Here is a 14,876-nt window from a genome sequence, read left to right as displayed (position 1 = left end):
GGCATAAAATTCATCCCTATCTCAAATTTGTGGGGGGATAACAAAAGTGAAAAACATACATTTTTCTTTTCTCTTCCCCCTTCTATTTCCAAACATAATAGAAATAAATATTTTCTTTCTCCTTTTATTTCTCCATTTTATTTTTCTCCCTTTGTCTTCCTTCAACTGCAATAATAATAATAATAATAAAAGTGTAAAACTATAGCATAAGGAACATGAAAGTCCAATTTGTCCAGTATTAAATTAAAGAGTCTGGTTAACTAGTTAACTTGTGAGCTTAAGGTATTTTTCTAAAAGACTATTTTAAGTAAGTTTTAATACTACTTTAATGAGAATTAGATTTTTTTTTTTTTTTCTTTTTCATATAATTTTAGAGAAATTACACTTTACCACCCCAAATTTTATCTTAAATTACACTTTGCACCCTAAACTATGACCTTTATTACACTTTGCACCCCAACATTAATTTTACTGTTATATTGGATGGAAGTTTATAGCACATGATTTGCATGTGAGTTTTGTTTAAATGGCACAAAGATAAAAGACCAAAAACACCTCTTCTCAATCAATTAAAAACAAAAACAAAAAGCGTCTAAGGGGTGGGTGCGTAAATATCGACCCCCCCCCCCCAACCCCAACCCAAAAAAAAAAAAGTAGTCATTAAAGCATTCTCATCAGCTCTCTCATAAAAAATGTCATTTTGACACACCAAAAACCTACTTTATCATTTTAACACATCATTTTATAATTTACCATTTATCAGATGTTCTATTCTTCCATTCTAAACATTAAAATAATATATACAACACATTAAAATAATATATTTACTCAAAACCCAACAATATACAAACACACAGCCCGTGACAGTCACCACTAACCAAGAACCACTGCTACAACCACCGCCACAAACTACAACCACAATCACCGATCCTCCAACAAATTCCAAATCCAAAAACCTCAACAAAAGAGGAAAAAAAAAAAAAAAATCCCACCATACACAACACAGTTCACCACCACTATACCCAAGCACAGCCCACCACCACCACCAACAAAAATCCATCAGCTGCCACCACCCCCCAATACTACTTTAAAAAAAATCCCAAAAATCAACACAAAAATATCCCAAAAAAAAGAGCTTGAAAAAGAACTAACTCACCCATAATCACAATCGCATGGAATCCACACCAAAAAAAAAAAAAAAAAAGAAAGAGGGAGATCAGAATCAGAGATCTCCACGGCTATGGCCTCATCGGTGAGGCCGATCTCCACGGCAACGGCCTCATTGCCAAACTCCACGGCGACGGCCAATCTTAATGGCAACGGCCTAGGCGGAGAAAAAAAAAAAAAAAGACAGAGAGGGAGAGTGACAGGGGAAAAAAATATATATATATATAGAGAAGGCACAGAGAAAGTGATAGAAAAGAAAAAAAGGGGGAAAGAAAAGAAAAAGGAAGAAAAAGGGAGAGGTGGAGGTTCTGGAGAAAGAAAGAAGAAAAAAAAAAAAAAAAAAGGAAGAAAGGTGAGAACTGAGAAGATGAAGTGAGGCGGAGAAAGAAAGAAGAAAAAGAAAGAGAGAGAAGAAAGAGTCATAAATGAAGAGAGAGAAATGGAATAAAAAATTATTTTTTATTATAACACTTCTGTCCGTACCGTTCTAAAGATGGAATGGTATTGTTCATGTGTGTCAAAATTTATAGAATATAGAACACCTCATAAGAATACTCTTATAATGACCATCTCATGCTATATTACTAAAAAACAAAAAGACCATCTCATGCTATAATGATCTTTATTAGAGCGTCACCATCAACTGTTTCATAAAAAATGCCATTTTGACACACTAAAAACCTACTTTATTATTTTATCACATCATTTTACAATATCTCATTCATTAGATGTTTTATTATTCAATTTTATACATTAAAGTAATATTTACTACACATTAAAATAATATATTATCTCCTTCCTATCATCACCATCAACAACATCAACAATAACAACAGCACATCCACCACTGCCGCAACAACAGCCACCAATAACCACTGCTGCAATAACACTGACCAACCACTACCAGTACAAACCCACATCCACCAACGCCACCTTAAAAAAAAAATAATAAAAAAATAAAAAAACCTAGAGAGATCGATGCGGCAAATCAAACAAACCTAAAAGCAAAACCCACATCAAACACAACTAGGGAGATCGGCATGGCAAAAAACACAACCAAATCAAACAAACCCACATCCCAAATCGGTGGCGGCTTAGGGAGAGAAGGTTTGGCGGCGAGTGGCTAACTCTCGGCAACGAGATCTTGAGACTAGCGATGATGTTGAGATTGAGATCAACTGCGGCACTGGTGAGACAAGAGGAGTAATCAGCGGCGAGTTCAGAGGAGAAATCGACGGTGAGATTAGAGATGAGATTGGACGTCGGTGGCGGCGCGAGGCTAAGAGCGTGAATGAGCAAGATTGGCGAAGAGGAAGAGAGGTTGAGATGTCTGATTAGAGTATTAGTGAAGAGGAAGAGAGGCTTGAGAGAGGGACTGATATGGGTCACAAGTGAGTGAAGAGAGAGAAAAGTAGAATAAACTAATATTAAAAATTTTAGCATTTCGGTCTGTACAGTTGCATATTTAGAAGCGTACTGTTTATATGTGTCAAAACTTTTAACATTTAGAATACTTCATGAGGGAGGTTTTTTGGTGTTTAGTGTGTCAAATGCTAAATATTTGGCATTTGGCAAACTTGATGGTGATACTCTTATACCGACGAGTCATTATGAATTTGTAATACGTATGGGGGGGCTAGGTAAAAAATAAATAAAGAGGCTTTTGTTTTTAATTAATTGGAAAGATGGTGAGTTTTTTGGTCTTAACTTTGCGTCACTTAAACAAAATTCATGTGTGAGTTATGTGCTATAAATTTTCATCCAACATAATAATAAAATTAACGCTGAGTTATAAAATGTAATAAGGATCATAGTTTATAGTACAAAACATGCATTCAAATAGTTTATAGTGCAAAATGTAACTTGATGTATAGTTTAAGTAGTCAAGTAAAATTTTACTATTTTGTTTGTTAAATTAAAGCTACAAACTTTCCCGCGTTTTCTGCTTCTAAACCCAGCTCCTTCAGCTTCAGCTTCACAGCAATAGTGCGCGAAAATGGAGTCATGGGTTCCACTCTTCAAGATCTTCCTCAACTCCCCAACTCCCGAAACCGAAGCATCTCAATGGTTACAACAATCTTTCAATGCCTCATCAACCACAACCCCAATTACCACAAGCTCTTTCCTCTCCTTGCTCTCAAAGCCCAGCGACGCCATTGTCATCGACGACGATGACTCTTCGTCTCCCACGCTTACTCGGACAAAGCGGTAAAAAACAAAAAGCACCCAAGACCCAGTTGATATTTATCTTCAATTTTAATATAATGTTTGGTTTATTTGACTTGTATGGGGTTTTGATCAACAGGGTCATGTTTATAGAGACTTTACCGACTACGGTGCAATCGCGGATTCTCTCTTTTCTTGCTTATGAGCGTCAGAGGTTTTGCAAGAGGGACTTGTCGAGGCTGGCCCAGAATGTGTTGAGTGGGAATCAGGAGCTTGATTTTTGGGTCAAGAGGGCTGCACGCAATCTGCTCGATTTATTGTCTGAGTCGAATTACGAGTGGATTTCCTGTTTGAGTTTGGATTCTGGGGAGGAAGGCATGGATGAAGAGTTCGAATCAATACCAGGTTGGCTTAAGGAGGCGGCTGCGGATGCCAATGATATGATTCTCCCTTGGCTTCCTATTTTGCCAGACGAATTTTGTTCAGTGACGCCTTTTGGTAGTTGTGAAGTTAGTGTAGATTTGTCGAAGCAAGATGGAGAGGATGGCATAGAAGAGGTGAATGAAGTTGTGGAGGAAATGGAGATTGATTGTCCTGCAAATGTTCCTCTTGATCCTGGGATTCATGAGAAGGCTACTTGTTTGAAAGCTAGGATTATGAATTTTGAATCTTCTTTGAAAACTGTGGGTTTGGCTGATGAAATTCGCCAACTTTGCCTGGACAAGGGCAGAGATTCTTTTGTGGTTTTGGGTCTCATTGAACCTTGGCTGGCAGATGATGAGACTGCTTCAGTTTTAATTTCACATCTTGTGAATGAAAGTGAAGAAGAGCTTGGTTGGCCAAGCCAGGTTCTATGCTCAGTAATCCTTCCCAAGTTGTTATTACTGGAAGTACCAGCTCCTCGTGTACTTGTGGCTGCAATAATGGAGTATTGTAAGCTTCATCCGAAAGCAGCTGTTTATGCACTCTTGTTTCCGTTAATTCTCCGTAGAGAAGGCATCAATAATCCCATCTGTGATGTGATCGCAAGGATCATAAAGGAATGTTTGCACCCAGCTCATGTTTCTGCTTTTTGCCAGAAGCTATTGTGTGGAGAAAAGGACGAGAGGAGGCTTATCTGTCTTCCCTGCCACCAACGTTTAATTTCCGGTGAATTGGTATGGACAGAATCATTGTTTAACCTGTTCCAAATCATATTAAATCATAATGTTCATTTGACTCAAGATTCAGTTGATCATATTGTTTACCAGGTTCAGCAATTGGCTGAAAATTTTTCCAAATCTCTAAAATTTGGACACTTTTTGTTATGTTTAGTCACCAAATGTTCTTCATTATTGAAATCTCATAAGCTCTCACTGATTGAAGCTGTTGAGAACACCAGTACTCTTGTGACCAAATCTGTATTATCTAAATTGTCTAGCTTGTAGCTATTCTTTTAAATATCAGGATATTTATTGTTGCTGTTAGCTTCAGCCAATCTCTAACTATATACACACTGTATTCTTATTAGATCTTTCCTACAAACTTTTTCCTGATATGTATTAGCTAGAATTATTATAGGGGCTTATTAGGTTTTAGTCCTGGCTATTTTGATATTGATCTGCAATAATACATCCTTAAATTAATACCATGTTTGGTACATATGAGCTAGCAAGTAGGACATCCTTCTCTCTACACATTTGCTTATCCTTTTATTGTCATATCTTAAATATGAAGTGCGAGGAAATAATATGAATAATTTTAAATGGAGGACAAGTCTATAATGTGATATTGCTAGAATATGATGTGAGAGTTTTGTGGCAAACTGAAATTTCACTTTGAATAGGTCCAGGAAAAGTCCCATAAATCACCTTGGACAACTGATGTATTTGTGCAGTTTCCCTCTATTAATAAAAATATGGAATCCACCTTTGGACAATTTGTTATGTGTGTGTAGTCTGAAGCCATAAATGGTTGTTTTCAAAACATCAATACCAAAGATATAAGAGAATATCTGGTGGCTTCTATACTACTATTTAAGGAGTTTTCTCTGTTTGGACCAGATTTTTTTTTTTTTTGTTCCAAAATACCCTTACACCCCTAGGTTTAAGTAGAGACAAAACTAAAAGATAGTCCGGTAAAAATACATATCTAACTTGCACTAAAACATTGCTTACAAAATAAGAACACTCTTCCACTAACCCATTTCTTCAAAGCAACTATACGTTTACTGTTTTTTTTTTTTTTAAATAAAAAAATTAGTTAAACTACATACGTTTTTGTTGTTTTTTTCCTTTAAAAAAAAAAAAAAAACCTTAGTTTCTAATACTACTTTATTATTATTAAAATAAAAAAAAAATAAAAACACACTACATTTAATAAAAAAAACATTAGTATTAATTTTTATTTAAAAAAACTAAACTAAATATCCAAAAAAAAAAAAAACTAAATAGTTATCAACAAAAAACTAAACTAAATAGATATATACACTTCTTTTTCCTTTTCTTTTTTTGATAAGTACGTACATCTTTAACTCCCATTAAAATGTTGCCTACAAAATAGAATCACTCTTCTGATAGTTTTCAAATTGCTTTATCCATTTACTGGTCTCTCAGCACACTTCTTCAAAGCAACTATACATTTATTGTTTTTTTTTAATAGAAAAATAAGTTAAACTACCTACGTTTCTGTTGTTCTTTTCCTTTAAAAAAAAAAAAAACTACATTTAATAAAAAAACATTAGTATTAATTTTTTTTAAAAAAAACCAAAACTAAATATCCAAAAAAAAAAAAAAAACTAAATAGTTATCAACAAAAAATAAACTAAATAGATATATACACTTTTTTTTTTGTCTTTTTTTTTTTTTAATAAGTAAATACATTTTTAACTCCCATTAAAACGTTGTCTACAAAATAAGATCACTCTCCTGATAGTTTTCAAATTGTTTTATCTATTTACTAGCTCACGCGCGTGCTCAAAAGACTTTTATTTTTTGGGTAAGGGTTAATTTAGAGCATTTATTATAATTTGAGATTACCACATTTTCTAATTTTTTTTTTTTAAAAAAAAACCTAAGAGTGTGATGAAAAAATTATTTCACCACATATAATACTCATCACATCCCTAGATTTTTTTTGTGATTAAAAAATGTAGTAATCCCAAATTATAATAAATGCTCTAAATTAACTCTTATCCAAAAAATTAAAGAGCATCTAAGCATGCGCGTGAGCGTGTGGTTAGAGGCTAGTGTATTTAACTAACCTGTGATTTTGTTTATGCAAGAAAGATCTCAAATTGCATGGAACATTTCTATGCCAAAAGGACCAAATAATTAGCTTGATGCTCTAACTTTTATAAGAAAACTGGCTATATAATACCGCTAAATCCTCCCTTTTTTTTTCCTCACACTTTGCCCTAATGACCTCTGCTTCACAAGGCATCTCTGAGTCAATTTTGGCATAGTGGATATAATGATTGGTCGATATAGTACATAATTATTAATTATATATGTAGATAATATTGCTCTGTTGCCATTCTACTCTTGCTTTAGAGCATCTCCAGCAGTCTCTCCAAATTTTTGCCTGTTTGAAGAGTGAACAATACATTTTACATTTTGCCTACTTACTTTTTCAAATACACTTTCCAACAAATTCTCTATCACATTCTTTATCCCATTTAAATATCATTTCTTTATTCATTCTTTATTTTTTTTTTATCATCATTTATTCTTCCTATATTCATTCCCAACAATTATATTTTTTAATAAAAAGTGTTATATTCACCACATTTTTCGCAATACTTTCACAACATTTTTCCTTTCTTTCAATTCATTCTCATCCATTAGTTTTCATTTCTTTTTTTCTTTTTCTTTTTTCTTGTTTTTATCCTCTACACACGTGTCCAGCCTATCTCTATCCCCCCCCCCCACACCCCTTCTTTTAGGCCAAAATGGGTAACTAGCCATAACCTTCCAACTACATAGTTAGTAGGCAATGTTTGCAAACTATATTTTTTACTAGCATCTCGAGTCTATGAGACTCGATTTTAGCCTATAAATCGAGTCTTTAAGACTTGATTTTCATGGTCTGATCACGTCTGATGTGGCATCTTTTTCCACGTGGCGACCACTTGGAAATCGAGTCTCTAAAACTCAATTTATAAATCAAAAAAAATTTTAAGTCTCAGAGCAATTCTCAAGCTCAAATACCCATCTTCAACCCAAACCCCAAATCTCAAAAACCTAGTCAAGCTCTACCATGGACGAAGTAGAGGCCTGGGGCTCGCGCGGCCTGGGGCGTGCTCACATAGCCTGGGCATGTGGTGGTTGCGGTGGTGTTTTTGTTTCTTGGATTGAAGCATGAGAAAGAGAGAGCAGCCTTTTTGGGTTTCTTTTCTTATTCGGCTTCTTTTTTTTTTTTTTTGGCTCTGATTTCTTTGTTTCATTATTGGTGTTGTTGTTTTGATTTCTTTGTTGGTGTTCTCTTTTATCTCCTTATAAATCGAGTCTTAGAGACTCGATTTCCAAGTGGACGCCAGGTAGAAAATGTGCCAACTCAGACCCGATCAAAACATGAAAATTGACCCTCAAAGACTCGATTTATAGACCCTAAATCGAGTCTTTTAGACTCGAGGTGCTAGTAAAAATATAGTTTGCAAACATTGCCTACTAACTATATAGTTGGAAAGTTATGGCTAGTTACTCATTTTGGCCCTTCTTTAATTTTCTTTTTTGCCTCACATTCAAGAACACTATGGACTCTCTCTTTCATTCTCTAGCTTTTTTTTTTTTTTTTTTTTTTTTTTTCTATTTCTACTTGATTCTAGAACACTCTCTAGCATGATCTTTTGACTTCTGATTTCTTTCCTCTTCAGCTCACTTCACACACACACAACCGGCATGGCCTTCGTCTATCTTCTTCTTCTTCTTCTTCTTCTTCTTCTTCTTCTTCTTTTTTTAATATCTGATTCCCTTTGTTGTTACAATGGAGCTTGATAGGCTTTCATGCTCTTGATCTGTTGTTTTTGTTTTGATTTTAGATTTGTTGTTCTAATTAAATTTGTCTTTTTACCTGTTCTTGATCTATAGTTTCTATTCTGATTTTAGATTGTGTTTGTGTTTTGATTGTGTTACCATTTGAGAGAGAGACAGATGAACAAAGAAGAGAGGAGGAAAGAGAAAGAATTTTTTTTTTATTCAGCCAGGTATATTTTTAAGATAAAATATTCTTTAGATTGCTACAGTGATTGCTACAGTGATTGCTACAGTGCTTTCCATACCTGGGAAGTGATGTGGTTCACCATTTCACTAAAAACCTTGCACCTGTTTAAAATTGTTAGTTAGGAAATTTTTTTAAACAGAAATTAATTACTAACTTAACAATTTTAAACAAGTGGAAGTTTTTTAGTGGAATGGTGGACCACATCACTTGTCCACCAGAGGACTCTATAATTTCTCCATACCTGGAGAGCTACTGTAGCAAATCTAAAAAAAAAATTGGAGATGCTGAGTCTGTTGGAGGGATTTTTTGGGGTGAACAGTGGCTTTCTCTCCAAAATTTGGAGATGCCAACTTTGCTGGAGATGCTCTTATTTGTTTTAAGATTCGATTTTCAATTAGGAGGGTTATAAGCTGCTTTACGAGTACAACGTTAATTATGTATTTCTGTTAAAAAAATATAGGGTAAATTATAATGCTGGTCCCTATTCTTTATCCTTTACACCATATGTCAATTTGGTCTTTACTCTTTTAATCGTGTCAATTTAGCCCCTAACATTTTTAGTACTTGGTCAATTTAGTTATTGCCGTTTTTAGGATGGAAAAAGCTGACGTGTCAAATGGAATAATAAAAAATTATTTTCTATATCACATCAATGGCCAACTGTACTGCCACATCATATTAAATTATTATTTAAAAAAAAAAAACCCCAAATTAACATGTTTAGAAAAATCAAACTCAAACACAAAAACAAACACACACCCAAAAAAAAAAAATCACAACAACCAAATTATGTTTCAATCCGTAATATTTTAATTTACCCAATTAACCAAAAAAAAAAAATCAAGCTTAAAATTTTTCCCAGAAAACAAACATGGCCTTATCAAATTAAAAGGCCTAATTCTTTGTGATCCCTTTGGGTTTTTCCGTTAGTCTTATTCTTTTGCTCAATAGATAAACTGCCAAGTCCAAGTTCTTGCCTTTTTTCTTTGGCTGCTTTTTTCGTTTTCGAGTTCTTTGGTACCCAAAGTTTGGGTTTTGTTAGAATGAACTCATCATGAAGTCCTAAGAAGGTCTCGATGTCCTATTTGTAAGTTTCTGTTAATTGTAATTTTATAATTCAAATCTTGGCTTTTGATTTGAAAAATAATGGATGTTTATTTGTTTCCGGCTTGAATATGGATTTTTCCATATTGCATCGTTGTTAAGCAGGGTGGAGGTTTTGGGTACCTCTTGAACTTTGTGGAGGATTGGGCAGGTAATTTCTGGAGGAGATGCTAGACTCATGGGTGGCCGACAACTCGTTAGCACTGAGCCCATGGCCCTGACCACCATCTTCACCATCTTGTCTTCGATAATCCTTATTGAAACTTGGAATGAATTTTTTAGGAATAAATCGAATTTTCAGATGTAAGAAGACATTCGGAATTTGATATAACTAGAGTGCCTTATTGTGAACATATTAATTTTGGAGTTTTTTTTATATTGTAATATGGCACGACAGTACAATTGGCAGCTTACGTGGTATTGAAAAATATTTTTATTATTATTCTGTTTGACACATTAGTTTTCTCCATCTAATAGACAACGGCAATGGCTAAATTGTATTAAAAAGGTTAAGCACCAAATTGATACAATTAAAAGGTTATCAATTAAATTAAAATATAGTGTAAATGACAGAAACCAACTTTGTAATTTATCCAAAAATATATATGATAAGAATAGAAATGGGATAAACTGATGGGAAATAAGCATAAAATATTCAGTCTACTGAGATTTGAAAAACATAACTGTTTCACTGGCTGGACAAGAGCAAATATTGTAGAAAGCAGACAAATATAATAATAATAAGCTGACAAATGAAACCCGTAAGTGGGGGACACATATTTCTTAATCATTGCTACTTTAGGTAAGGCCATTATAGTGACCATCAGCCATTTTCTTCATGGATTCGAATCTGAGACCCTTGTCTGAAAACTTTGTGGTGGCATAGAGCTTCAGGTAATCTTGAAAACTGAAATGATTTGGATATAAGAGTTTGGGAGCTGGAGAGATAATGGCATCACCAGCAGGATTGTAGAAAGTAGCAATAGAGAGCCTGCTCCCATTTTCGTTAGCCATGACACGGTGCAAAGTACTTCTATACCTTCCATTACTCAACACTTCCACTTGGTCACCTGTGTTCACAAAGATGGTGTTAGTCTTGGATGGTGGAATTTCTACCCATTCTCCATCTTTGAAGAATTCAAGACCTGGGACTTGGTCATCTTGGAGTAAAAGTATAATTCCTCCAGCATCAGTGTGCTCTCGAAGTCCTCTTACTTGTTGTGGATGAGGACATTGAGGGTACTTTGCTACTTTTGTCCCTACAGAAGGACCTTTGCTCCCTGAGAATGCCTCCTTGATAAAACACTTCTCCAAACCAAGATTCTCGCACATGAGCCTGGACAGCTTTTCTGCTAGTTTAACCAGTTGAGCTATGTACTCATCCATAGCTTTGCTGCATTATGCATCATATTAGTTAATATAAATTTATATGCATACAACAAAAAGTCAGATGTAATTTTGACCTTCTGTTGACTCACCGAAGATCCTCAGAGAGGTTTGCAATTTCATCAATGTTAGAAGTTGGGCGATGCCAAATGAAGAAGCTGCTTTCCCAGTCTATATCAGAGTTGTTTCCCTTGTTTTCTAAGGCTTTGGCTATCTCAGACTCATAGAAGCGTTCCTTCAAGTTCTCCTCATAGTGACTATTTACTAAGTGCTTCACCTTTTCCATCAACTTTTTGTCAATGCCATGGTTCTCAATCTGCATAATTGAAAATTTCATTAGAATGAACGGTAAATTAGATATCAAGTTAAAGTGTATAGTATAAAATATAAAAGAAGAGATCTTCTTTACTTTAAAGAAGCCCCATTTTTCACAAGCTTGGTGCAGAAGCTCCATTGTTTTTCTCCTCTTCTCATCATTGAGCTCATCAAAATCTATCACTGGGATCTCCATATTCTTCTATCTGATTCTGTTTGCAAACCAGAGGTCACTTGAGGGAATATTTATAGGCTCAGACAGGAAATCTTTACCTACATAGTAATTAGAGTTGGTTAGATTTGAACATATGGTAGTTACAGATCAACTGTAACCTCTTTGAAAGGAAAAAATATTGTGTGCCTTGAAACTAGCAACGATAAAAAAAATAAAAAGAAAAAAAAGTCCAAATTCAACTTACCGCTACCATGTGATTCTGTGTACTTTCTTATATCTTCAAATCAATTAGTCAATGAAGCTCTCACTTGTAAATTAAGTTTTGTTTCTTTGGTTTTCATAAGGAAAACTTTCCTTGATTGGTTTATTTATTTATTTTAAATTTTAATGCTCATCATGAGTTTCTTTCTCTCTCCACCCCTTTCTGTTTATGTAAAGATACATTAGTGAGGCTTTATTTTACTCTTGTTGATATTTTTTGTATTGTGGGACCATTTTTAACAAAACTAGGGGCAGTTTGGCACCAAATAAGCAGATTCAAACAAAGGGAAACAGGGGCACGGAAGTCATGGAAATATATTATAACCAATGGGCGCTTTTGGTTGCAAGCCTGCAAGTTGTTGAATTGGCATAATTTTTCTTGCTTTTGTTAGACTTAGTCATTTATTTTAGTAGTCAATCACTTTATAGCATGTGTCTTAACTTTCAGTCAATAGCCAAACTTTGATTGCTTAAGCTATCAAGAAAAATATTACATAGTTAGGCTTTTGTCCATGCATCAGATGATGCAGGGCTCAGAATCTCAGATTAGCAAGGTTCGTGCCTATCTTTGGAAGGAATGTAAAGCCTAGAATTTTATGAGATGCTGTTCATCTCAAGCTAAGCAAGGAGGACCATATGGCATGCATTCACTTAATGGATATTAAATAGAGATTGGGATCCTCTAGAGTTTTAGGTATCCCTAGCAGAATGAATACCAAAGTAAGTCTTTTTAAGGCTTTGTTGGGTTGGTGTCCCATTGATATCATCTTTGGTTGAAAATAATTCTTATTGGCATGAAATGAGTGACAAGATGTTTAGAGGAATATGAGCTTTATTGCATTCTAAATCATAGGTTGATACAATGATTTAAGGTACCCCCTTCTTATTTGAAGTGTACAAGGACAATTGTTTAAACTGCTATTGCAAACAGACCTCACTTGTTTGCTATTATTTTTAGAACATGCTGATTTCTGCAATTTGTCATTTATTTTAACATGTTAGAATGATAAATAATAATTAAATGATTGAATTTACAATTTCCTATTGGTTTAAGCTTTAGAGATAAGTGATTTTATCATGGTATTGCATATTTTTTATTCTAACAATACTCTTATTGTTGAGAGTCAAGAACTTCCATAAGAGTCAAGAACTTAGAATAGTTACAAAAATGTTGTAGAGCCGATCATGCAGTGGGGAAAAAAAAAAAAAAAAAAAAAAAAACTATCTCTATAATAATATATTAATTTCATCCATGTCCGATGTGGGCCTTGCTTCTTCTAACTTGGGCTCCGTGAACTCAGCCACCAAATCTGCGAGGACCTGCCCCTTGACCGATGTGCGGGGCATATATCTTATATCGAAGCCCCTAAGATTGTACCCCACTTGGCAATCCGACCGGTGTAGTTAGCACTCCGTAGTATAGTTTTGAGTGGGAGCTGCGTGAGAACGATGACCGTGTGGGCTTGGAAGTAATGAGGTAGCTTCCGTGTGCCCAGCACTACGGCTAGGATAGCCTTCTCCAGAGGCAGGTAGCGAATCTCGGCCTCATGCAGCGACTTGCTTACGTAATAAACAGGCCTTTGTACGCCAGAATCCGATCGTATCAACACCAGGCTTACTGCATAGGGAGCTACGGCGATGTAGGCGAACAGTACCTCATCAGGCTCAGGACTGGACATGATAGGTGGCCGAGCCAGATAATCCTTGAGTTGCTGAAACGCAGAAGCACATTCCTCAGTCCATTCGAACCCCTTCCACTTGTTGAGTAGGGAGAAAAAGGACGGCACCTGTCTGCTGATCTAGAGATGAACCGATTGAGGGCAGCGGTCATCCCGGTTAGCTTCTGAACCTCCTTGGGATTCCGAGGAGCTCGTAAATCATTGATGGCCTTTATCTGGTCGGGGTTGACCTCGATTCCTCTATGCGTGACCATGTATCCTAAAAATTTTCCGGACCCTACCCCAAACGAGCACTTAGAAGCATTCAATCGTAGCTTGTACTTTCGTAGGATCTCAAAGGTACTTTCAAGGTCCTTCACATGCTCGGCTACAAATTTGCTCTTTACCACCATATCATCTATGTAAACTTCAATATTCTTGCCCAGCTGTGGCTCGAACATCCTCGTCATCATCCTTTGGTAGGTAGCTCCCGCGTTCTTCAAGCCAAACGGCATTACTTTATAGTGGTAGTTGCCGATAGGGGTGACAAATGCGGTCTTCTTCTGGTCTTCTAGGGCCAATGGTATCTGGTGGTAGCCTTGGAAGGCGTCTAGGAAGCTCATCCGAGGGTGGCCGACAGTGGCATCGACCAGCTGGTCTATCTTTGGCATTGGGAACGGATCTTTGGGGCATGCCCTATTCAAATCCGTGAAGTCTACGCATACTCGCCATTTCCCACTCTTCTTCTTCACCACCACAGTATTTGCCAGCCATTCGGGATAAAAAACTTCTTTGATAGCCCCGGCCACTTTGAGTTTCGCTACTTCGTCTCTTATTGCATCAGCATGCTCCTTGGATGGGCGCCGAATGGGCTGTTTCTTGGGGTGACCAGTGGACTCACCTTCAAGTGGTGGCATATAAACTCCGGGTCTACCCCTGGGGCCTCGTAGGGATTCCAGGCAAATACATCGAGATTTCGCTTAAGGAACTCTATCAGCTCTTCCTTCTCCTGAAGTGGCAGCTGAGATCCGACTTGAAAGAACCTATCAGGATCATCTCCGAAGACCACTTTTGTCAGATCCTCACATTGGGCGCTTTCATTTGGCTCTTCAAAGGGCAATCCCCGAAACTGTAGTTGCTATGAATCCCTCCCGGCTGCGTCCGAGGACTCGGCTGGGGTCTTACGCTGAATGGCAGCTATCAAGCACTGACGAGCAACAGACTGGTCCCCTCGGATCTCACGTATCTGCCCTTCTGACGGATATTTGACCTTTTGGTGCAAAGTGGAGGGCACAGCCCCCAGTGCGTGGATCCAAGGCCTACCCACGAGTGCCGTGTAGGGCGAATATGCATCCACAACTATGAAATCTAACTCCACCACCTCGGTGCCAGACTGCACTGGTAAGCGTATCCGGCCTTTGGAACGACAGGCCTTCCTTCAAAGC

At 36.4% G+C, this 14,876-nt stretch overlaps 2 protein-coding genes across 3 annotated transcripts; one reads left to right on the top strand and one right to left on the bottom strand.

Moving 5' to 3' along the window:
- The first annotated feature begins 3,086 nt into the window (after window positions 1–3,086).
- On the top strand, window positions 3,087–4,870 carry LOC111997315 (uncharacterized). The gene is made up of 2 exons (XM_024029391.2): window positions 3,087–3,375; window positions 3,473–4,870. The coding sequence occupies exons 1-2, from the start codon at window positions 3,164–3,166 to the stop codon at window positions 4,758–4,760; spliced, it is 1,500 nt and encodes a 499-aa protein (XP_023885159.1). The 5' UTR covers window positions 3,087–3,163; the 3' UTR covers window positions 4,761–4,870.
- A 5,407-nt stretch (window positions 4,871–10,277) lies between these two features.
- On the bottom strand, window positions 10,278–11,622 carry LOC111997351 (1-aminocyclopropane-1-carboxylate oxidase 1). 2 transcript variants are annotated; one of them, XM_024029433.2, is made up of 4 exons: window positions 11,432–11,622; window positions 11,115–11,338; window positions 10,782–11,029; window positions 10,278–10,706 (listed from the first exon to the last, which is right to left on the bottom strand). In XM_024029433.2, the coding sequence occupies exons 1-4, from the start codon at window positions 11,531–11,533 to the stop codon at window positions 10,435–10,437; spliced, it is 846 nt and encodes a 281-aa protein (XP_023885201.1). In that variant the 5' UTR covers window positions 11,534–11,622; the 3' UTR covers window positions 10,278–10,434. The 2 variants fall into 2 exon arrangements, with proteins under 2 accessions (XP_023885201.1, XP_023885199.1); XM_024029431.2 differs by having other exon boundaries at window positions 10,278–11,029; window positions 11,432–11,620.
- Window positions 11,623–14,876: the final 3,254 nt, after the last annotated feature.

Source organism: Quercus suber, unplaced genomic scaffold (genome assembly GCF_002906115.3).
Source record: "Quercus suber isolate HL8 unplaced genomic scaffold, Cork oak 2.0 scaffold_50, whole genome shotgun sequence".
NCBI lineage: Eukaryota > Viridiplantae > Streptophyta > Magnoliopsida > Fagales > Fagaceae > Quercus > Quercus suber.
This window is presented reverse-complemented; position numbering and strand designations above follow the sequence as displayed.